The sequence below is a fragment of the Rhinichthys klamathensis genome, unplaced genomic scaffold (genome assembly GCF_029890125.1).
Source record: "Rhinichthys klamathensis goyatoka isolate OS25496 unplaced genomic scaffold, OSU_Roscu_1.1 h1tg001044l_1, whole genome shotgun sequence".
Lineage (NCBI taxonomy): Eukaryota > Metazoa > Chordata > Actinopteri > Cypriniformes > Leuciscidae > Rhinichthys > Rhinichthys klamathensis.
The window spans coordinates 87,501-112,017 of record NW_026607319.1 but is presented as its reverse complement, the minus strand read 5'-3'; the positions used below and the strand labels follow the sequence as shown (position 1 = coordinate 112,017).

General features: G+C 36.8%; 1 protein-coding gene across 1 annotated transcript in view; it reads left to right on the top strand.

Annotated features, from left to right (window-relative positions):
* The window catches only part of LOC130079423 (inactive phospholipase C-like protein 2), an 87,136-nt gene that overhangs the window by 33,534 nt on the left and 29,085 nt on the right, over window positions 1–24,517 (top strand). Inside the window, exons 2-3 of the mRNA XM_056244688.1 lie at window positions 7,478–9,964; window positions 20,740–20,943. Of these exons, the coding sequence (XP_056100663.1) occupies window positions 7,478–9,964; window positions 20,740–20,943 (2,691 nt within the window). The remainder of the gene's footprint in view (window positions 1–7,477; window positions 9,965–20,739; window positions 20,944–24,517) is intronic.

The window sequence follows — 24,517 nt, the reverse complement described above, 5'->3', positions numbered from 1 at the left end:
GGACCAAAGCATTGACACTGGCATGGGCCATTACTCTCATCAAGTGCCGCGTCACACCGAGAGACGGGCCTCTCATGGGACAGGGGTTACCACGGGACAAAGGGAATGCCTGTGTTTGCTGACGGGTAAAACCCACTGTAGTTTATGAGCCGGCCCGTCGCCCAGGGGGGGCATTAGGGGGCAGTGCCCCCCCAGATGACACAACGTGCCCCCCTAAGCTCATTCAGCAAACTTACTATTGAGAGCAAAAAAACGCATTCACTCATTCCATAACGAAATGTCATCAGCAGCATTCACAGGTGCACTAATCTCTGTAATTTTAAATAACACATTGTCTTCACAAATATGAATTGGAAATTAGACGGAGTGTGTGTTGTCGAATTTTCATATTCATTTACCTGCTAAAAACAGCCTACTGTTTCCACATATATAAAATAAAGGACATTTTTCTCAGAATTGCGTGATATAAAAGCAAAATGGCAAGTTATAAAGTCAGAGTGGCGTGATCTACAGTCGCATTTGCGTGTCATAAAGTCAGAAATGTGAGAAACTCGGAATTGTGAGAAATCCATGAGAGAATTGTAAGCTAAAAAGTCGCAATTATGTTTTTTTTTAAAAAATTTACGTGGCGAAAACAAGCTTCCATATACTTCTGATTGCTTTTAGAGGGAAAAGCTGTCCATAAATGCTGGTGTAGGTTCAGTTTTCTCCGTGATAAAAGAATATTGGCGATATTTTGAGTGGATTAGATCTGTGCGCCGCGCAAATCCTCTGGTTATAATAAGCAGTTAGGCTATGTAAATAAGACATTATTGTGTATCAGCTTTACTGATAGCCTAATAGGCCGTGAGACAGAGGGTTGATTGGTACCATTTTGAGGGATTAAACCACATTGTGATTTTTGTGTATGACCCTGTATTTGAAAAATGTGTGATAGCATTAGATTCAAGGTAGTTTTTGGTTACGGAGGACGATTTTCAAACATATGTCAAGAAAAAGGATAAATGAATTTATCTTTAAATAAATTTAAAATCTGATCAAAATTTTATACATTTTTATAATAAAACAATTATAAATTTTTATAATAAAAAAATTATAATTTTTTTTTTATACATTTTTAAAATTATAAAAGGATACATTTTTCTCTCTTGTAGTCACTGAACACCTTACCTTGAGGTAGGATGATATAAGTGTTGATTTCTAATGAAAGCTACCATGGATCGGATGCTAATATCACACATTTTCCAACACTAGAGATGTGTATCTTCATGAAAATCAAAAATAAATTTAATCCCTCAAAATGGTAGCGGTAGCCCAAATTTGGGGTCCCGTCTCATGGCCTATAATGGAACATTGTGAGATCGCTATGAAGTTGTATAACCGCTTTTTAAAGGAGCTGTATGTAAGATTGTGGCCAAAACTGGTACTGCAATCACTTTCAAATTACTGTAGAGCGGTGTATCCCCTCCCCCTCCTCCCTGACTCGAGGTTGCCAGATAGGCTGCAGGATCCAGCAGGAACGTGATGAGCTGCAGCTGTGGTAACTAGAGCAGAGCTGGCAACCCGGATGCTGCAACACTACTGACTTCGTGATTGGTAGATAGGTGGAGGGAGGAGCATCAGACCAAAACACAAGATGACAACATCAACATCAGTTGAGGGCTGCAACTGCACTTTTTAAATGACAATATCCTGGCCAGACTACTGTTGTCAGTGATATAAGTATTTGAAATGTACATGATTTCTGAATGTCTAGTGACATATCAGGGCCATTTTATGATTAATTGAAATAAATTCCTTACATACAGCTCCTTTAATGATAATAAAATGAGCGCTCTTTGCGAGTTTTCTGCCATGCCAAATCCTGTTTTTAAAGGGGAAGCGCATATCTTCATGGTGTTGGTTCACCCTGTGTTTTATTTCAGTTATAGGCTATTACACTAAATAGGGGATGTTATTGTTTTTGTGACTGTCTGTTTTGTAGATCATAAAAAAGTGTGCCCCCCCGTTCTATATGTTCTGGCGACGGCCCTGGCCGGTAGAGCACCGCTAGGACAGTTAGTGTGCCGAAAATGGCTAAAACAATGCTTTTATACTGGAATTATTGGAATTTGGAAAGTGTTGCCATAATGGAAACAGATCATAGCGATACAACTCTCAAAGAAGTCTTATTTATTGTTATTTCATGTTGGAATAGATTCAGCTCAAAGGTCTGTAATTAAGGTGAAAGAATGAGTCTGTTATATAACGTGGTATCTTCTGTCTGTCTCTGGAGCAAACGCTAGCTTCTCCTCAGCCTGATATCATACACTTACACACACTTAAAGATGGGTGATGGAACCGTATATCATTGTATGTGTAAACTATACAATCTTCTTCTTTATTATTAAATGAATCCGACTCCATTCTGGTGTGTAATGCCGAGTATTAACACAGACTGTATGTCCTATGTTGTCACGAGAAGCTCATTAACATCTTTGTATTCTCTCGCATCGATTATTGCAATGCTTTACTGGCCGGGGTTTCAAAAGCTAGCCTTAATAAACTACAGTCCGGCCGCTCGAATCGTGTCTGGGATCGTATCGCTCCAGTGCTGGACTCTTTACACCGGCTCCCTGTCAGATTCCCTGTGGATTTTAAAATGCTTATGCTTACTTATAAGGCTTTGCATGGACTGGCACCTCATTATCCGAGCTTTTAACCCCTTACACACCAGCACGTGATCTCCGCTCCTCGGACACTGGCCTTTTAACTCGTTTAAAAGCCATGGGTGATCGGGCTTTTTCTTCAATTGCTCCAAAACTTCGGCCTTCCCCGCCAGCTGAGATCAGACACGCTGAATCCCTCTGTGTTTTTAAATCGCCCCTTAAAACTTATATGTTTGGGGTAGCTTTTACATGATTGTTTGTGATTGTCATATTACTATTATTATTTTATTGGACTTTTGATAGTATGTTTTTATTTGGTATTTTATTTTCATTTGTTTTTCATTAACGCATTGTTTGTATTATCTTGTTTCTATTCTTGTGCTACTTTTAAAGGCGCTATAGAAAATATATTTTTTATTATTATTTTTCATGATCATATGGAAGTGCATTGCATTCACTTGAGGGAAAAAAATCTACTGTTTTCTGAATTAACGAGTTAATTATCTCAGAATTAAGACATTTTTTAATGAAAAAAAGTTTTTGCTCTGTTTTTCTGAATTAGTGAGTTAATTATCTCAGAATTACGAGATATTTTTTCATGAAAAAAGTTTTTGCTCTGTTTTTCTAAATTAACGAGTTAATTATCTCAGAATTACGAGATATTTTTTCATGAAAAAAGTTTTTGCTCTTTTTTTCTGAATTAACGAGTTAATTATCTCAGAATTACAAGATATTTTTTCATGAAAAAAAGTTTTTGCTCTGTTTTTCTGAATTAACGAGTTAATTATCTCAGAATTACGAGACATTTTTTCATGAAAAAAAAAGTTTTTGCTCTGTTTTTCTGAATTAACGAGTTAATTATCTCAGAATTACAAGATATTTTTTCATGAAAAAAAGTTTTTGCTCTGTTTTTCTGAATTAACGAGTTAATATCTCAGAATTATGAGATAATTTTTCTTGAAAAACATTTTTTCACTCTGTTTTTATTAATTAATGAGTTACTCATAATTTTTAGATAATTAAGTCATTAATTCAGAAAAACAGAGCAAAAGCTTTTTTTTCATGAAAAAATATCTCGTAATTCTGAGATAATTAACTCGTTAATTCAGAAAAACAGAGTAGATTTTTTTCCTCAAGTGAATGCAATACGCTTCCGTATGATCCAGTCAAAAGTAGATTTAAAGCTTCATTTTTCCTCATTGATCCTCTCTCTCACCTGGATATAAGATTATGGAAGTCATTTAAATAACCATGTCATGCATGAATGTCTGGATAATCCAGTAGTAATCCAGAATTCAGTGCTTTACATAACATACCTTTTTCATCTCAATTGTGCAGCTTTTGTTTTACAGATTCACATACTAATGATTCTATTGGAAACCGGTGATATTCAAAACACTTTTTAGGCATTTGCCACTTTTACACTCAAAATACCTTTATTTAAATGCAATTATATGTTTTATAAATAGTGATTTTGTTGTTTTATGCACTGTAACAAATAATACACTGAATCTACTCAATAGAATTATGGCAACAGGTTACAAGCAATATTATTAATTAAATTTAACAAATAAGAATTTAATTAGAATTAATCAAATGAATTCCTTAAAAGTCAACCATTTAAAACTAGTAACTGCAAATAGCACGAAAAAAAGTTTGACAACTCTTTATTTTTTATTATCAACATTGAAAACATCAACATCTAAATCTGTTAATTCTCAAAAAGAGCTGTAGACAAATGACGGGAATAAAGTCCGTCTGGTTTGTAACAAGAGAGATTTAATGTCTTTTCAGTTGATTTTATCTAAGGCTGGCTGGAAGTCTTTCCTTGAGTGATTCTGCTTGTTATCATCAGATCTGAAAGGACTTGGAAGTAAAAAAACATAATTTAAACACTGCGAGCAGTTTTTACCTAGCTGTTTTTATCCTAACTTCTTTGTTTAATGAAGAGGCAAAAAAATAGGGAAGCACCGATCATGATTTTTCACGGCCGATTCCGATTTTTTCAAGGAAATGGGCCGATTCTGCTAATTTTTCTTAGTCCACACATACCCCACTGAAGACTTCTCTCCCTTTGTGAAACGGATGCAATTATTTTCTTAATTAAGCCTGGTGTAGCTCAATATTTTCCTGCCTCCAGGCTCAGGGTGGTATAAAAGAAAAGGACACATTGATGTTCTTGTTTTTTTTTTGGTCACAACACAGTGATACATTATCACAACAACAATGAAAATACAGGAAAACTCTATAACACTTTGTATTATTTTATGTTAATTTACGTACTTAAAAATGCAACTTCAGTTTATATTTTAAAATCAACATGTAATCAATAATGACCCTATTTACTATATTGCAATTTGCGCATTACTGGTCTTAAATAGCAACTGTTTTCAAAATTGATAATCATATTATAATTATTTCTGGAGGATCATGTGACACTGAAGACTGGAGTAATGATGTTGAAAATGCAGCTTTGATCACAGGAATAAATTACACTTTACTAAATATTCACATAGAAAACAGCTATTTTAAACTGTAATAATATTTCACTGTTTTTACTGTATTTTTGATCAAATAATTGCAGCCTTGGTTACGAGAAGAGACTTCTTTTAAAAACCTTTTAAAAGATTAAAAAATCTTTACGATCCCAAACCTTTGAACGGCAGGTATCCTGAAAGTGAAATAGAATCATGAATAATCAAACAAAATGTGTCCTTTTTATATGGAGCTAATAATATGACAAAATGATTTGAATTTGAATTGTGTAAATTTGAATTATTTGCAAGTGTAATCTAACAAAACTGAATTTTAAATAGTTCTGAATTTGAATTTTTTTGGAACGAATATTGAACATCTGAAATTTAACAAACTGAAAGGTTTTTATGGCTGAATTTTATAGACATGTATTTTCAAACAGCTAGTTTTTGTGTTCTGAATTCAAATACTGCAAAATTTCAGTTTAAAAAAATACGGATTCAAGTTTTCAAGATGAAGAAATTCGGAACGTCAAATTCAGTTTTCTAAAATTCAATGTCAAAAATTCAATGTCAAAAATTCAGGTCTTACAGAAAGTAGGTCACAGGGAAGAGTAGATGATCTCGGAAAAGTCGAACAGAGCATTTTGGCCAATTAGGGACTGCAGAAGTTTTCCAGTGCGAACGTGGTGGTTCAAGAGGTTGCCGCTCTCTGACTCTGATCATGATCGCCCGGAGGTAAGTTAAACAAGAATGATTTTGTGTTTGTTAGGTTAGCGTTCTCAGCACGTGATACATTTGTCTAAGCAGTCTCTGGTGTTTGTTTTAAAGTATATTTTGTGTAATATTTTGTGTAAAATTGATTAGAACGCCACCGTGTCTACTACACAGACAGGACGCGAGCGGCGCGAGCAAAACAAAAATGTATTAGTGCAACTTTCATTAAGTAAAATCACCAAAAGCCTTCAACCAAACTGAGATGACCCGGTTTTATACATAATGCCAACATAATGCAATTGTCCTTTCAATATTAAAGTCTTCTCTACTGACTGATGACTGACTCAGTAATAAAGACTGTCTTTGCCGCCCGGACTATTTTTTTTCCAGCGGAAGGTTGAAGGCTTTTGGTGATTTTACTTAATGAAAGTTGCACTAATACATTTTTGTTTTGCTTTATTATGATTATTGAGTGGCAATCGCTTTAGAAAAGCAATACACGGTACTCAAGGCTAGTGCTGTCTTGTGAATAAGTCACGTCTGAAGGGGTTGCACTTGCAAGCACTCTGGTTCGCGTCGTATTCACGATACAGCACCATAGCACACCCTCTCGTACCTTATGCTTACATGTACGACGCAATCTTGACGCTAACCTAGACGCTAACGCTAACCTAACAAACACAAAATCATTCATGTTTAACTTACCTCCGGGCGATCATGATCAGAGTCAGAGAGCGGCAACCTCTTGAACCACCACGTTCGCACTGGAAAACTTCTGCAGTCCCTAATTGGCCAAAATGCTCTGTTCGACTTTTCCGAGATCATCTACTCTTCCCTGTGACCTACTTTCTGTAAGACCTGAATTTTTGACATTGAATTTTTGACATTGAATTTTAGAAAACTGAATTTGACGTTCCGAATTTCTTCATCTTGAAAACTTGAATCCGTATTTTTTTAAACTGAAATTTTGCAGTATTTGAATTCAGAACACAAAAACTAGCTGTTTGAAAATACATGTCTATAAAATTCAGCCATAAAAACCTTTCAGTTTGTTAAATTTCAGATGTTCAATATTCGTTCCAAAAAAATTCAAATTCAGAACTATTTAAAATTCAGTTTTGTTAGATTACACTTGCAAATAATTCAAATTTACACAATTCAAATTCAAATCATTTTGTCATATTATTAGCTCCATATTTTTAAGCATGTTTTCTAAAAGTGTTCATCATATTATACAGGTGAAACTCGAAAAATTTGAATATCGTGCAAAAGTTCATTTATTTCAGAAATTCAACTTAAAAGGTGAAACTAATATAGACTCATTACATGCAAAGTGAGATATTTCAAGCCTTTGTTATAATTTTGATGATTATGGCTTACAGCTTATGAAAACCTTTTCACAATATTCTAATTTTGAATTTGGGGTTTTCATAAGCTGTAAGCCATAATTATCAAAATTATAACAAATAAAGGCTTGAAATATCTCACTTTGCATGTAATGAGTCTATATAATATATTAGTTTCACCTTTTAAGTTGAATTACTGAAGTAAATGAACTTTTGCACGATATTCTAATTTTTCGTGTTTCACCTGTACTCTAGTAGTTCAATACTGATGATAAATTGCTTTATTTTCCAGGATGGTTCCAGGCGGTGCAAGGAAAGGAAAAAGACGGTGTCGTTCAGTAGCATGCCAACAGAGAAGAAGATCAGCAGTGCGAGCGACTGCATTAATTCTATGGTGGACGGGTCTGAACTGAGGAAGGTGCGCTCCAACTCTAGAGTCTACTACCGTTACTTTCTCCTAGACGCCGACATGCAGTCTCTGCGGTGGGAGCCGTCCAAAAAAGAGTCTGACAAGGCGAAGATTGACATAAAATCAATTAAAGAGGTGCGAACTGGTAAGAACACAGACACCTTCAGGGCCAATGGGATTTCGGATCAGATTTCCGAGGACTGCGCATTCTCCATCATCTACGGGGAGAACTACGAATCGCTTGATTTAGTGGCAAATTCAGCCGATGTAGCAAATATATGGGTGACTGGACTCAGGTACTTAATATCGTACGGAAAACACACTCTTAATATGATTCAGAGCTGTCAGGACAACATGCGTGCGTCCTGGCTGGGTGACCTATTCGACGAAGCAGACATCATCGGGGGAAAATGCATTAGTCTTTGTTCAGCCGTACAGCTGATCAAGAACTTAAGTCCCGGAGTGAAAAATGTCAAGATAGAGCTGAAGTTCAAGGAGTTGCACAAAGCGAGGGATAAAAGCGGTTCTGACGTGACCAAGGAGGAGTTCATCGAAGTCTTTCACGACCTTTGTACGAGACCAGAAATATATTTTTTGCTAGTGCAGTTCTCAAGCAACAAGGAATTCCTTGACACCAAGGATCTGATGATCTTTTTAGAGGCAGAGCAAGGCATGGCGAAGGTGAGCGAAGACATCAGTGTGGAAGTTATTCAGAAGTATGAACCCTCAAAGGAAGGGCAACTTAAGGGATGGCTCTCCCTGGATGGATTTACCAATTACCTCATGTCAGGGGAATGCCACATCTTTGATCCTGAGCAGAAAACAGTATGCCAAGACATGAACCAACCCCTTTCCCACTATTACATAAACTCTTCTCACAATACATACCTGATTGAGGACCAGTTCAAGGGTCCCTCAGACATTACCGGCTACATCCGTGCCCTAAAGATGGGTTGCAGGAGTGTGGAACTTGACGTGTGGGACGGCCCCGATAACGAACCGCTCATTTACACGGGCCACACGATGACCTCACAGATTGTCTTTCGCAGCGTCATCGACATCATTAACAAGTATGCTTTCGTGGCGTCGGAGTTTCCTCTGATCCTGTGCTTGGAGAACCACTGTTCCTTGAAGCAGCAGAAGGTAATGTTTCAGCACCTGAAGAAAATACTTGGAGACCGAATGCACTCGGATCCTCCTAACCTCGACGACAGCTACCTTCCGTCCCCCTCGGACTTAAAGGGAAAGATTCTTCTGAAAGGAAAGAAACTGGCGAGCAACTGCACCGGCTCCGAAGGCGAGGTGACGGATGAGGACGAGGGTGCCGAAATGTCTCAACGGATGAACAACGAGGGGAGTGAACAGCGGACGGTTGTTCAACCCAAAAACTTCCAGCTTTCCAAGGATCTCTCCGAAATGGTAACCTTATGCAAGTCTGTTAGTTTTAAGGATTTTCAGACTGCTTTCCAGAACCAGAAGCACTGGGAGCTCTGCTCATTCAATGAGGTCTTTGCCAGTCGTTGTGCTACTGACCACCCTGGTGACTTCGTTAACTACAACAAGAAGTTCCTAGCGAGGGTTTACCCAAGCCCAATGCGAATCGATTCCAGCAACATGAACCCGCAGGACTTTTGGAAATGTGGCTGTCAAATAGTAGCAATGAACTATCAAACACCAGGTCTCATGATGGACCTCAACATCGGCTGGTTTAGACAAAATGGCAACTGTGGTTACGTTCTACGCCCGGCTATCATGAGGGAGCAGGTGTCTTATTTCAGTGCCAATACTAAAGACTCAGTTCCAGGAGTGTCTCCACAGCTCCTTCACATAAAGATCATTAGCGGACAAAATTTCCCCAAACCCAAGGGTTCAGGCGCCAAAGGCGATGTGGTCGATCCCTACGTTTACGTTGAAATCCATGGCATCCCTGCGGATTGTGCAGAGCAAAGGACTAAAACGGTCCATCAGAATGGCGACAACCCAATCTTTGATGAGAGTTTCGAGTTTCAGATTAACCTTCCGGAACTGGCAATGGTGCGCTTTGTCGTTCTGGATGACGACTACATTGGGGACGAGTTTATCGGTCAGTACACGATCCCGTTTGAATGCATTCAGCCCGGCTTCCGCCACATTCCCCTCCAGTCGCTGACGGGTGAAGTCCTTCCACACGCCTGGGTCTTCGTCCACGTGGCCATTACAAACCGCCGGGGTGGGGGTAAGCCTCACAAAAGGGGGCTTTCAGTCCGCAAGAGTAAGCGGGGTCGGGAATACGCCAGTATGAGGATACTTCTCATCAAGGCTGTAGATGAAGTCTTTAAATCTGCTGCACAGCCACTAAAGGAGGCCACTGATCTCAGAGAGAACATGCAGGTGAGATAACGCTTACCTTATTCAGAAACAGAGTCATGACCTGTTTTCAAATGACTGCCAGAAAGGCTATACACACCTTATTTTTTTTATTATTAAAGGGTTAGTTCACCCAAAAATGAAAATGATGTCATTAATGACTCGCCCTCGTGTCGCTCCAAGCCCGTCAGACCTCCGTTCATCTTCAGAACACAGTTTAAGATATTTTAGATTTAGTCCGAGAGCTTTCTGTCCCTCCATTGTAAATGTGTGTACGGTATACTGTCCTTGTCCAGAAAGGGAATAAAGACATCATTAAAGTAGTCCATGTGACATCAGTGGGTTAGTTAGAGTGTGTTGAAGCATCGAAAATACATTTTGGTAATAATGTTACATTTTTTTGCCCAGCCATATTTATTTGAACCCGAATACACGGACGCACCAGACACACGTCAGCAGCGGCACTGAACGCGGATCCACAACAGAACCGGAACACAATACAATGCCGAATAAAGTCCTAGTTTTTGTTATTTTTGGACCAAAATGTATTTTCGATGCTTCAACACACTCTAACTAACCCACTGATGTCACATGGACTACTTTGATGATGTCTTTATTCCCTTTCTGGACAAGGACAGTATACCGTACACACATTTACAATGGAGGGACAGAAAGATCTCGGACTAAATCTAAAATATCTTAAACTGTGTTCTGAAGATGAACGGAGGTCTGACGGGCTTGGAGCGACATGAGGGCGAGTCATTAATGACATAATTTTCATTTTTAGGTGAACTAACCCTTTAAAAGAGCAGGTGAAACTATTTGTAACTTGGCTTCCGTTGTTATTTGCTTCCAGTTATTTTACCTAAACCAAAACAGTCCGTTATGCTGCTTTATATTTAATTTCATTATCATGATCATAAACATACTGGTTTGTAGCTCAAGACGTTTTACCGTTTAATGCACTTTTTTTATTCTTCTAGTTATCTACCTATAGGCGTTAATGGATCTGAAGTCTCGCACATTCAAAGAAAATAGCTTACTTCAGTGTTGCAAATTAATGCAAAGACACAATAAACCCACAAGTAACATTCTTAGGTGAATATTGTTGCATTTAACCCAAAATCTAAAATAAGAGAAAATAAATGTAATATATTTAAAATATATATATATTAGATATAATTGCAAAATTAATTATACATACACTCTAAAAAATGCTGGGTTGTTTCAACCCAAATTTGGGTCAAATATGGACAAACCCAAATGTTGGGTTAAAAATGTAATTTAAAATTTTAACGCAACTTTCAACTGTAATTTTTTTAATTACATTTTTAACCCAACATTTGGGTTTGTCCATATTTGACCCAAATTTGGGTTGAAACAACCCAGCATTTTTTAGTGTAACATACAGTTATTTTCCTTGATCTAAAGCAGCATACAATCATTGCTGTAATGCAATATAAATAAAATCATATTGCAGTATGGTAATGAAATTTTGTGGTTTGGTTTTATTGTAGGACTTATATTATTTTTACCTATATACCTCTTATTTTAGTGAAATATTTTCTCTTTGATGAGGTGACGTGAATATAATGGAAAAAATCATTGCTGTATTTTAAAAAAAACATCTGCATTATGGTAATGAGATTTTGTGTGGGCTGGGGTCTTGTTTATACGACGGTTAAGAAAAACATGTCATTTCTTTCTTTAGAATTTTAGGTGAAATATGATCTGGGAAGGTTTTGTGAGATTCACCCATTCAGTGTCTGCAAAGTATGCAAATGCCTCGACTCTGCAAATGTTTAGTTTGAAGCTTGCCAAGACTCTCCAACCTTATTTCATTGTGGCAAGTATCTTCTTTTCATAGCGTGAGAAAGTTTCCCCAAATGTAGTGCACATCAGAAAGTCGACCCTGAGAAGGAAGCGCAGCTCAGAGGACGCTTCTCTTCACAAGGCCAAGAGCATTTGAACCGAAATCTCTGGCACTGATAAACAAAAAACAAAAGAGCTGATTTTAATCAGTTGTAATTCCTCGATGTTGCACAACTTGCCAGACTGGCACAAAAATACTTCGAGGATCAACCGCAGTCCCTTATTTAGCCATGAGAACTGAAAATATACTCGTATATAGGCTACAGGTAGGAGATCAGCCAAAATCCTTTTTAATATTTAATGTGGAAAATGTTGCATAACTCAGGGTTAGTATGTCCTGAGGCATGTGTCAGTTATATCCCCTTAAGAAGAGATTAGGCCGTCTCATGGATAAAAGGAGCGCTTTCTTATAACAGGAAAGCACTGAGAAGATTTTGAAGTCAGGAAATAGTTTTTTTTTTCTTCGTCGTTTTAAGATTATACCGCAGATGGTGTTTCAATTTGTTTCCCCTTCATTGGTTTTTGGTCTGTTGCCTTTAAGAACGCACATCTTGTCAGAATAACCTTGACTCATATTCCAGGATCAGTTATAATCAAAATAATATTTTAAAGGGGTCATATAATGGTACATGCACTTTTACAAGTTGATTGTACTGAAATGTGTGTTGGCAGTGCCTGTACACAACCATCATACAGGGCCGTAGCTAGAGGATTCGGGGCCCCCTGAAAAAATATTGATGTGGGCCCCCACCACCCTCCATCAATATCATATACTGTACAATAGATGAACATGGAGGCCCACATAACAGAAGATGGTGATGTTGTTGTAAAACCTTTATTTTAAAAGTTAAATGTTTATATAAAAATTACAACTAATAAAAACTAACAAAAAAGCAAGAAATTGTTAAATAATAATAAAACCAATTTTTAAAAAGTAATATTTTTTTTTCCCCCATCAGTCTGTTATAATTCATAAATCAAAAAGTAAACATTTAGAAATTGACAAGAATGCAGTCTAATTCAAAAAATAAAACCATTCATTGTCTTATTTTTTAATAAAGATAATATGGAACTGGTAATATTATTAAATAAAGCGAATACATTTATTCATCCAAGTGCAGTATTCGTGTTTTCTCGATGTTTTAAATATCATCAGCCGGCAATTCAGATGCATAATGCAATGCGTCGTGACTCGTGTTTTTTTTTTAAAACTCTAGTAAAAACTCAGAAAAGCTCATTATCATTTAAAGTCATATGCACTGAAACGGCGTGCTGAAAACAGAGCTGTTTTTGACCAAAAAATTATTACTTTTTAAAAATTGGTTTTATTATTATTTAACAATTTCTTGCTTTTTTGTTAGTTTTTATTAGTTGTAATTTTTATATAAACATTTAACTTTTAAAATAAAGGTTTTACAACAACATCACCATCTTCTGTTATGTGGGCCTCCATGTTCATCTATTGTACATAAGTGTTTTCTTACAATACTAATGAGAATTTTTAATTAAAGTATATTACAAACTTTTAATTTAGACCCTAAAGAATCATACTAGCTTGTACAAAAATGGCATTATATGACCCCTTTAAAGGGTTAGTTCACCCAAAAATGTAAACTCTGTCAGTAATGACTCTCCCTCATGTTGTTCAACCCCGTAAGACTTTCGTTCATCTTCGGGACACAAATTAAGATATTTTTGATTAAATCTGAGAGCTGTCTCACTCCTCCATAGGCTTCTAAGGGATCGAAACTTGCCGGCCCAGAAAAGTTATTAAAGACATCGTTAAAATAGTCCGAGTGACTACAGTGGCTCAACCTTAAGTTTATCAAGCGGCGAGAATACTTTTTGTGTGCAAAAAAAGATAAATAAAAAATAACGACTTTATTCAACTATTCATTTCCTTCTCTGTGGGCCGTGATATTTCACGTAGTGTAACTGCGCAAAGCTTCTGTGTTGTACGTCACACGTAGGCTCACTACAGAGAAAGAAATGATTAGTTGAATAAAGTCATTATTTTTGTTTGTTTTTTGCGCACAAAAAGTATTCTCGTCGCTTGATAAACTTAAGGTTGAGCCGCTGTAGTCACTCGGACTACTATAAAATAACTTTTGGGCCGGGCAGTTTCGATCCCTTAAGAAGCCTATGGAGGAGTGAGACAGCTCTCAGATTTAATCAAAAATATCTTAATTTGTGTTCTGAAGATGAACGAAAGTCTTACGGGGTTGAACAACATGAGGGAGAGTAATTACTGACAGAGTTTACATTTTTGGGTGAACTATCCCTTTAATGTTGATGCTTTGTATTTGGGCCAAATCGGTTTAAGTGCGATTACATGGAAATTGCGATTAATCGTGCAGCCCTACTAATAAATTAAATTAGCCTATTGTAATGAATCTGTTCTTAATAGATTCCTTGAGTCATGCAGAGAACATAGAAACCAATTTTGCTATAGTCGGCCGAACTTTCTGTCCGCCAATATGATTTTCTTTAAAGCTGCAGTCCGCAGTTTTCCCTCTTTGTCGCCATCTCTGTTCGAAATCTGTAATCACAGTCATTCACGGAATTATCAACTTTACGTGAGTTGTACTTCGACACGGCACAGCGCGGATGAACACAGTGTTTGAGGAGAGTGTGTGTCTGTCAGTCGCCGCCGGTGTCGATACTGGCATTCAGAATCACAGATTTATTATTTTTGGTAGTATGACCAACATAATAATTTTCACCGGAAAATGTCATCTGAACAAGTGAGTAACATCCACTTTTGTTCTGGTTCTGACATTGCAGTAAAACGCGCTGATTAAAGCTAACAATCTCTGATCATATCACGCAAAACCGTGCAAATTTACTTTGTTCTCAAATTGTTAATGTTAACAACGTCAGCATTGCGTGACTACATGTAATGTCCTTCCGATATGTATCCTTGTTTTCGCATGGGCCGCAAGTCTTTTGCATTTTACAGCGGGTGAATCTGTTGTCGCTGGTGATCGTCGTTTGAACCTTTCTGGATCCGCCATCAAATTGATAAGTTTAATTAATCAAGTGCTGTGAGAAAAGGCTATAAATCTCCACCTCCAACATCCTCACACGCATTATAGCTTATACTAGCCGAGACTCCTTCTTTGTGTGTGCAGATGTGTGTGTGTGCAGATGTGTGTGTGTGCAGATGTGTGTGTGTGCAGATGTGTGTGTGTGCAGATGTGTGTGTGTGCAGATGTGTGTGTGCAGATGTGTGTGTGCAGATGTGTGTTTACAAGCGTTGTTGAAAATCCGGTTTGCGTACCCCGAAGTGATAAAATAAAATTCTGTATCAAATTTATAGGCAAGACAAGTAGTTTGTTTAGGCATGGTTTGTAGGGAAATTACAAACCTGCGCACATATATTCAAACACACATAACTATAGAATCAATTCTTAACGCGCATGTGAACGCCATCCGGTCACAGGTTCGCGTTTAAAGTCTGTTTAGAGAGAACGCCGTCGTCTTAGCGGCCCCTAATGTAATAACAAATGATAATTTAGCTGGAAGTGAATCAATCAAAACCAACTTTAGCCGGAAATAACATTATTCAAAATCGCTATAAAGCCAAAACAATCTCTGTTACCGTAAATTGTATGTTTATCTCTGTAAAGCTGCTTTGAAACAATCTCCATTGTTAAAAGCGCTATATAAATGAAGATGACTTGACTTGACTTGACTACAGATGTGACGTAATGAAGCAAAGACATGCTCGAATCTCCCGCGGATATTCCACCAGTACCACTGGAATTAAAAACATTATTACAAGCTTACCGCTTTGAATCGAGCGAAGGCAAGCAGAGAGTGTTGAACACTGGCTGGTTATGTATTTTCTCAAATATGTATTTTGGATAATTTTTAACCCCAAAAAAGTTACGGACTGCAGCTTTAAAAACCTATTTTTTCAAACTCCTCCTAATCCGCTTGTCTGATTTTCACCAAAAGCGAATCGTCATCAGACCATGTCAGCAAAACGTTTTCGGTTCAATTGACGAAACCATTTTCGTATACCGTGGCATGATGGCGCGATGACTCTGAGGCTGTATCTCTGCAATGCTTTGGCACATTGATACCAGGCTTTGCATCTGTTATTGTCACCTTACTCTGACCACACCACATCAATTTGGTCACAGCGATAAACCTATTGTTCGAAAGTGATAAACCATTAAAGGGATAGTTCACCCAAAAATAAAAATGACTTTTGTAAAAAAAAAAATCCATATTTAGCCCTTTATTAGCTATAATAACTAGCTTCCGTCTAAATAGTTTAATATACTGTAGTGTATATAATAATAAATTGTTAACTATGTTGTGAAATATGTTATATTCCAATCCACAAATATGTGTTTTAAACACTTTTATATTGTTCATGTTAGTAAGTTGATCCTAAAGTCTTTCTATTCCAGTGCGTTCTTCAATTGAAAAAAAAATATATATATATATATTTTTTTTTTCTCAAGTAAAATGCACACACAGATTAGTTGTAACAATCGGCTTAATCGGTAGAGTTACAACAGATAATGCTGAATAATGTGTTTTTATCAAATGTGTATTTCTCAACTCAAACTAGAAACAACAACTAAATGCATTGTGTTTTCAAATTAAAATAATATTTTTTACAAAATTAAATATTGACATCTTTGCATTACTGCAAACTTGTTATTTGTCTCAATAATACCATGGTAAAAAAAATAAATGTCATATTTACCAGTGCCCTTACTGTCTAACAGGCCTAGGACATATACCGAAATTTAATAAAGTTAACAGTCTGCACTGCAAACATTATAAATTAAATGTAGACTAATCCTTATTAAAGCTAAAAAAGTTATTTAGTCAAGAGCAGTGAGTGATTTTGTTCTTTGATTAACTTTACTGACTAGGAGATTAGGAGAGGGCTCCGTGATCGGCATTCGGCCCGAACCCAGAGTAACGTTACTCCCCCGTATTCTAAATAACAGAAAGTGAGCAGGCGGGGTGGTGGACGAGAGATGCTGAAAAACTGTCAAGGAGTGTTAGGTGAGTTGACTGAGTGATTATGCTTCCTCTCAGGCTGATAGGGTAACGTTAGACATGGTATTGTTTGATGACAAGTTGATTAGAATGATTATTTGAACGTGCTCCTCCCGAACTTTGTTTATGAAACATCATGTGTAGTGTAGATTATGCCATCGCGTCTGTTATAGAAGATATCGACAGCGCATTGCTTTTAAAAGAGGAACAGAGAACCGCGATAAAGGCATTTGTCGGTCGGAAAGATGAATGAAGAACATGCGTCATTTACTCCGTTGCTCTGATTGGTTGTAGGTCTATCCAATTGAATGGAGAGGCATTTTCTTTCCTGGTACGGTTGAAACACGCCCCATAATCACAGCCCAATGGATCAATTTCAGACTCATGTTCTTTCTAGAATAAGAGTATGACGAAGTCAGGCTAGCCTTGTGTGTGTGTGTGTGTGTGTCTTGTTGTACATGAATGGTTTAAAAGCATTTGCATGAATAAGAGCGGGGTCATATAATATAATATACACTTTTAAAAAAAAAATTCTGATTGGATAATTATCAAGATCGAGGCCAAGCCTTGTGTATACTATTTTTATATAGCACAACAAAAGCCTCCCATCCTCACGAAGGGCCCTTCTCTGCCCAGATCACCGGCTGAGGGACAGATGAAGCAGCGTTCACAAGGTCTCCTGCTTTTGTGTTTGCTTTATTTCAGCATAAGCTACTCATAACACACTGTACATTACGGGTATTTTAACAGCTCTGTTTACATTGCATTCTTCCCGTGGAAACAATTCCAGGCGCTTCTGCTACATCCACTATTTATACTGTGTAAATGTGCTCCTGTTAAATATTGCTGTTGTTTGTGTTTAAAACCCACTAGAGGAGCTTTCACAAGAAACATGACGTGTTCCTCCCACATTCAGAGCAGTGCTTTTGTAGAACACACACTCACGAAAACCACTTCCTATTGCATTTCGTGTTCGTGGGCGTTCACTATGGGGAAGTCGGCACCTTGCTTGCTGCCATCAGCTTGGTTTTGTTTTTTCGTCACCTCCCACAACTAGGTCACTGTGTGTGTTCAAAGACCATACTAACTCTATATGTGCATGTACAATATATAATGTGTGGCATGCAATATGCATAGAATACCCAGATGACCTACTGTTTACCAGATGTGCACTATTGAACAGGAATACTAAATCCCACAATCCAGTGCACTCGACCTTCCATTTTCAGTGTACTGTAAGTGATATTAGCAGCCATGATTTTTTATTTTTTGTTATTGAATCCATATTTGACTGGGGTTCATGCATAATAATGTATTTATTTCTGAGATTATAGCTTGACACCACTTGCTGATTTAAATATGCAACCTGATGAGGTCATGTGGCTTGAAAAAAAATATATATTTATAATCTTAGTAATAATATAATAATAATAATATAATCTTAGATATATGCACAGTATGTTGTAGCCAGCCAGTATTGTACAATTTGCACTCCATCATAGCTATTTTGAAAAAGGGCTGCATGAATTGTGGAAAAATCTAAGGGATTTTTCTGAGAAAAAATTGTGATTATGATATATATATAAAAAAAATTATTTCAGTTTTTTTATGAATTTTGCGATTAGATTAATATAACTATAATAATAATATATTTTTTCAATTATTATATTCATATACTAATAATTATTATTATTATTAATATTTGATATTTATAATACAAATAATAATATTTTGTAATAATAATATTTATATAATACTGTTAATTATTATTATTTATATAATGATATTTATAATAGTAACTATTTTTTTATTACTTATATAATATTTATTATAAAAAGAGTTCATAAAGTATTTAAAAAAATTATACATTTTTCATTATGAATAATATTTATATATTTATATCATAATCATTATTATTAATACTAAATAAAAATATTTTATAAAACAAAATAAAAAATAGAGTATATAAAAATAGAGTATTTAAGAAAAATCATTCATTTAAAAAAATTAGGGCTGTCAGTTAAACGCGCTATTAACGGCGTTAACGCAAACCCATTTTAACGGCGTTAATTTTTTTATCGTGCGATTAGCGGTCTTTTTGGCCTAGCAAACTTTGTAGTTTTTTTCATAGATATCCATAATAAAGGCTAGATGTCTTACGGCGGAGTCTCTATCGTCATCACCGGCGGCCATCTTGTCACAGGCAAGCTTTCTGGCGGGCTCTGTGGTGCCTGATGTAAGATGAGTGATCAGCACCAACACAAATACTCTTATCTCGTTGAAATCTTGACGGATTTACAAACGGTTTGGTTTCTTACAAACGTTATTAACGTGGCTATAATTCTGGATGATTATTTATTTATACACTTATTATCCATAAGCATGCCGTGTCATAACTACATCTCTGACGTTTATAACAAACCAAACCGTTTGAAAATCGGTAGAAAATTGAGCAAGTTATGGTTATTTAAAAAGTACATGCGCCATTAAAACACAATGTTACGAGTGAGCGAGCTGCCTGTGACAAGATGGCCGCCAGGTGCGGACGCCGACCTCCATTGGCCAGCAGCGCGGACGAGACATCTAGCCTTTATTATGGATATCTATGGTTTTTTTCGCATGCTTTTGCAACAAGACGCGGCAGGACGTTTTGAAAGTGCAAGCGGATCTAATTAGACCGGAAACAAAACAACAGGCACGACACGGACACACACACTTGTTTGGGTCTGCGAGCCGGCTAAATAGTTGGTTAACGTTACGTTTTGAGTGGATGACGAGCGCGAGACGCCGAAATGGATGCCAATAAGATTCTGAATGGAAAGTTTACTTTTTTTTTTTTTTTACCAATTTTTTTTTATTTATTATTATTATTGTTTTTGCTTTTGAACTAAACACATGAACAAATAGATTTCCATGTAACAGGAAAAAAAATATATATATTTTAGTCTCAGTATTTTAAATTGCTATTCTATACCTCCTCTTTTCTTAGTCTTTTATTAACACCTTTCCAAATCTACCACATTTTAAGAATGATCTGAAAGGTCCCCAAACTCCATCAAAAATGTTATATTTGTCCCTTAAAATATAAGTCATCTGGAAAGTTTACTTTTAAAAAGTTGCCAAATGGTTCCATTGACAAGACCAATGTGATCTGTGTGTTTTGTCGTTGTGAACTGAGCTATCATCATCACAGCACGTCCAGTCTGAAACACCACTTGATGATGGCCAAGCACACACACACACACACACACACACACAGCTGATGCGAATTCTCCGCCCCCTCGTCAATATCAGGACCTCGTCAGTATTTCTTTCACCCTTTTATTGATGGACAGTGTTACATTGTGTGAGAGATTATTTGCTCCAAGTGAGAATGTTAGTGTGAAATTGAACACAGTATATGCCAATGTTGTTTTCAATAAAATACATTTGCACAAAGCAAGCCGATCCACTTTTCCATGTTGATAAGAGCATTAAAATGAGAAAAAATAATGGGACAAAAAGAAATCAAGAGACATTTAGAATAGATAAAAATTTGCGATTAATCGCGAGTTAACTATGACATTAATGCGATTAATCGCGATTAAAATATTTTAATCGTTTGACAGCACTAAAAAAAATAAGTAATTGAATCATTTTATTTGACATTATAACTGTAAATTGCAATTCTAATACTTATTTTGATGCGTTTACAAATGTACGTTAAAGTGACCCAAACGCACAGCCATGCTTTACTCTGAAACTCGCAGCACATATTCATATTTATTTAATCAAATCGCAGCCTTATTGCAATTTCAGTTTTATTGTAATGAATCGTGCAGCACAACATTTGGTGATCGATATGATCCTGTGCTGTAAAGCATTTAATGTTCACCCTGTGACCTCCTCCGTGTCCTCCACAGAATGCCATCGTGCCGTTTAAAGAGCTGTGCGGTCTCTCCGCCGTGGCCAACCTGAAGCAGTGTATCCTAGCGCTCTCTCCGCGCCTCAGCGGGCCGGACGCTAACCCGGTCCTGCTGTTTAACCTCAGAGACCAGTACCCCGTCATGGAGGCGCAGGGCCTGCTGCCCGAAGTCCTGAAGAAGGTGGTCACCGCTTATGAGATGGTGAGTACATTCCCATAAACATTTATCCGACACGCATCGTTTCAAAGCAGCAATAACCAAGACAAGTTTAACAATGCAACGTTTTCTGGTAACACTTTACAATAAGGTTCATTAGTTAACATGAACAATACTTCTTCAGCATTTATTAATCTGAGTTAATATTAATTTCAACATTTACTAATACGTTATGAAAATCAAAGGTTGTATTTGTTAACATTAGTTAATGCACTGTGAACTAACATGAACAAACAATTATTTATTTTTTTATTAAATTACATTAACAAAGATTAACTAATATAGTTACACATGCATTGCTCATTAGTTCATGTTAGTTAATACATTAACTAATGAACCTTATTGTAAAGTGTTACCAGTTTTATTTTAATATTGCAAATTAGCCAAAATACTTACACCGAAATCTCTCTAAAACATCTCTGGTTTGCATGATTGTATGTCCTGTTGTGAAATGCAAAGGCTTTTTGAATGCATGTTGACTCAGATTTGATGGGTTGTAATGATGCAACCATGAATAAACCGGGTCCGTATTCATGGGTCGTGATAATGGCTTCCAACAGTTTTTGTTTTTGCTTATGCTTGAATAATGCACCATTACAAATTGTAAATTCAAACTCCTGGGAAAACTGCCCCGGAGAATAGCCGTGTTTTGCAGTTTGATGAGCAAGAACGGCATTAAAGTCTCCGAGCTTTCATTTCAGGAAGATCGCTGGAGCAAAGGACCACAACAGACCCATATGAGGACCAGTTTTACATGTCAAAAATTGGCTTATTTATTAGCGCACTGATTTTATAAACAGCACTTTAGGAGCACTTTAACCATAGGCCTTAAATACGTTTTTTGGGTAACACATTACAATAAGGTTCGTTAGTTAACATTAGTTAACATCAGTGGTGGACATGTTACTTTAAAAAAGTAATTATTTATAGTTACTAGTTACTTCTCATAAATAGTAACTGAATTAATTACTAATTACCTGGGAAAGTAACTATTGGGTTCAAATATGTCAAATAACTTGGATGCCCCCAGTATTAAATATGTTCAATGAATGAAATGGACACTAAATAGATTAAATTAGTATTATAAAACATTGTACAATTGTACTATTTTAATGTCGCTGTGGGACAATGTAAGAGACACCTATTAAATTCAATACATTATTGTAAATATTATCATTACTATAGTGGAACAATAAAACACAATATATGGTTTACAACTTTTAATATTTATTGCACAGAACAAAACTGGCCAACAGATAAGTCTAAAAATAAATGATAATGCTTAAGAAATGTATCAAAAATGATTAAATAATAAAAACAAATATACATGCATTCTTTGTTGTGCAAATTAAAATGATAATACTGTCACACGACTTCACAACTGGTAGACATACTGTAGCTTACTTGAAGAATTTTCTTCCTCACAAAAGTAAACAGTTTAACAAGACGTGTTCTTAATATAATACCGAACAATGTACCAAAAATAAATAATGATGAAATGTGTAATTTATTGATAAACAAACAATATAATGCTCGGACACACTCTGCCTATTTCGGCGTCCGCTTCGCTTTTGTCCAGTCCTGCACCTCATAAACACACACACACACACACACACACACACACACACACACACACACACACACACACACACACACACACACACACACACACACACACACACACACACACACACCTACCTACCTACCTCAATTTAGGTCCCCACAGTCCCCATGAGTCTGTGTGGTTTATTCAGGTTTAAGTCCCCACCGGGATAGAAAAACATGTACACACACACACACACACACACACACCAGAGAAAACACTTTGCAGGTCCTATGGCGGAGAGAGAGAGCCTACTCACTTTGAAATTAATCTTTGGTATGTTTTAGCTTACCTCAAGGGCATCCAAGATGTAGGTGTCTTTGTTTCCGCAGTAGTTTCAATTTTGATATTTTTAGGTCAAGCCGTTGTTGTCTGTCAGTCATATAATGCAGGTCTATGGTCACCACCTCAAAGAGCATGCACAGAGAAGTCCAAATTAAACATGATTTAATGACTCGTAAATGTAAGTACACATTGATGGCCTAAGACACGAAACGAGCGGTTTGTGTGAGAAAACGAAGAGTATTTATATCGTTTTTACCTCTTGTAAACACAGCCACGTCCAAGAGATCTGAGGGCGCGGGCGCTGGGGAGTGGGCGCGGGCGCGGTCCGACTATGCGTTATGATGGGTCGTTCGCAATTCATGAGCGTTAGCCGTTAGTGATGATGGATCGACTCGTTCGCGAATGAGCTTTTGATGGGTCGTTCGCGATTCGCGAATGAGGCGACTCTAAGAGCCGGCTCTTTTAGGTGAACGTCGGGAGCTGGCTCGCATATCTGAAGAGCCGACTCTATTTTTACAAATTTAGCCTATAGAAATTAAATAATTATGTAATAAAAATTTAAATATTATAGTCAAAGTCATTTAAAGAGCCGTTTGTGAGCCAAAAGAGCCGGCTCTTTTCAGTGAGTTGAGTCAAAAGTGCCGAATGCCTACTACTATGCGTGCTTTCGAACACCCGCCCAACTCTACCTCTGATTGGCTTACAATGACATTTTACTCTACCTCAGCCAATCATCAGCATTATGCGCTTGTCTCGTGCTCTGCCCACTAACCAAGGAAGAACAGTAAAAAAAGTATTTGCCTCTCGCTCAGAGATCTAGTTGGTCTGATGAAAAAAAAAAAACAGCTTCATCAGTTATAGTAACGCGCCGCAATTTTTGGCAGTAACGGGAACGGCGTTATTAAGATGAGAAGAGTAATCAATTAGATTATTCGTTACTGGAAAAAGTAATGCCGTTAGTAACGGCGTTATTCCCATCACTGAAGCTAAAACATATCAAAAATTAATTTCAAAGTGAACTATCCCTTTAACAAAGATTAACAAAAACAGGAACAAATGTTAATACATTAACTAATGTTTAATAAATTAACCTTTTTGTAAAGTGTTACCGTTTTTTGGCTGGTATTGTTGCAGAACTCTAACAAGCAGACTGTTTATTTTCCAACGACATGCATATGAATTAGCTGAGCGATATGCTCATCCTTGAGGAAAAGCGTGAGTGTTTGTGCACCAGTTGAACAAGGGGTGTCTGTTGTCCTCCTCCTGGTCCCTCGCTCTATAAATACCCCGTATAGTGGTTTGTCTGCCACCAAGACTGCAATTTCTTCAGCCATTAGTAATGTAATGACAGTGGGCATGTCAGTGATGAGAGATGCTGCAGCTGTGTTTCTCTCGCACACATACAAACAAAAACTGATTCAACATACAGTCATGGAAATATCAGGCAATTTTAACTGGTTTTACAGGCTTGGAATTTTCTATAGCGCATATATTTTTTTTTCTGAAATACAATTCCATTCAAAAGTTTGGGTTCTGCTCACCAAGGCTGCATTTATTTGATCATAAATATAGGAAAAATAAGGATATTGTAAAAAAAAAAAAAAAAAAAAAAAAACTTTAAAATAGCTGTTTTCTATGTGAATATATAGTAAAGTGTAATTTATTCCTAAT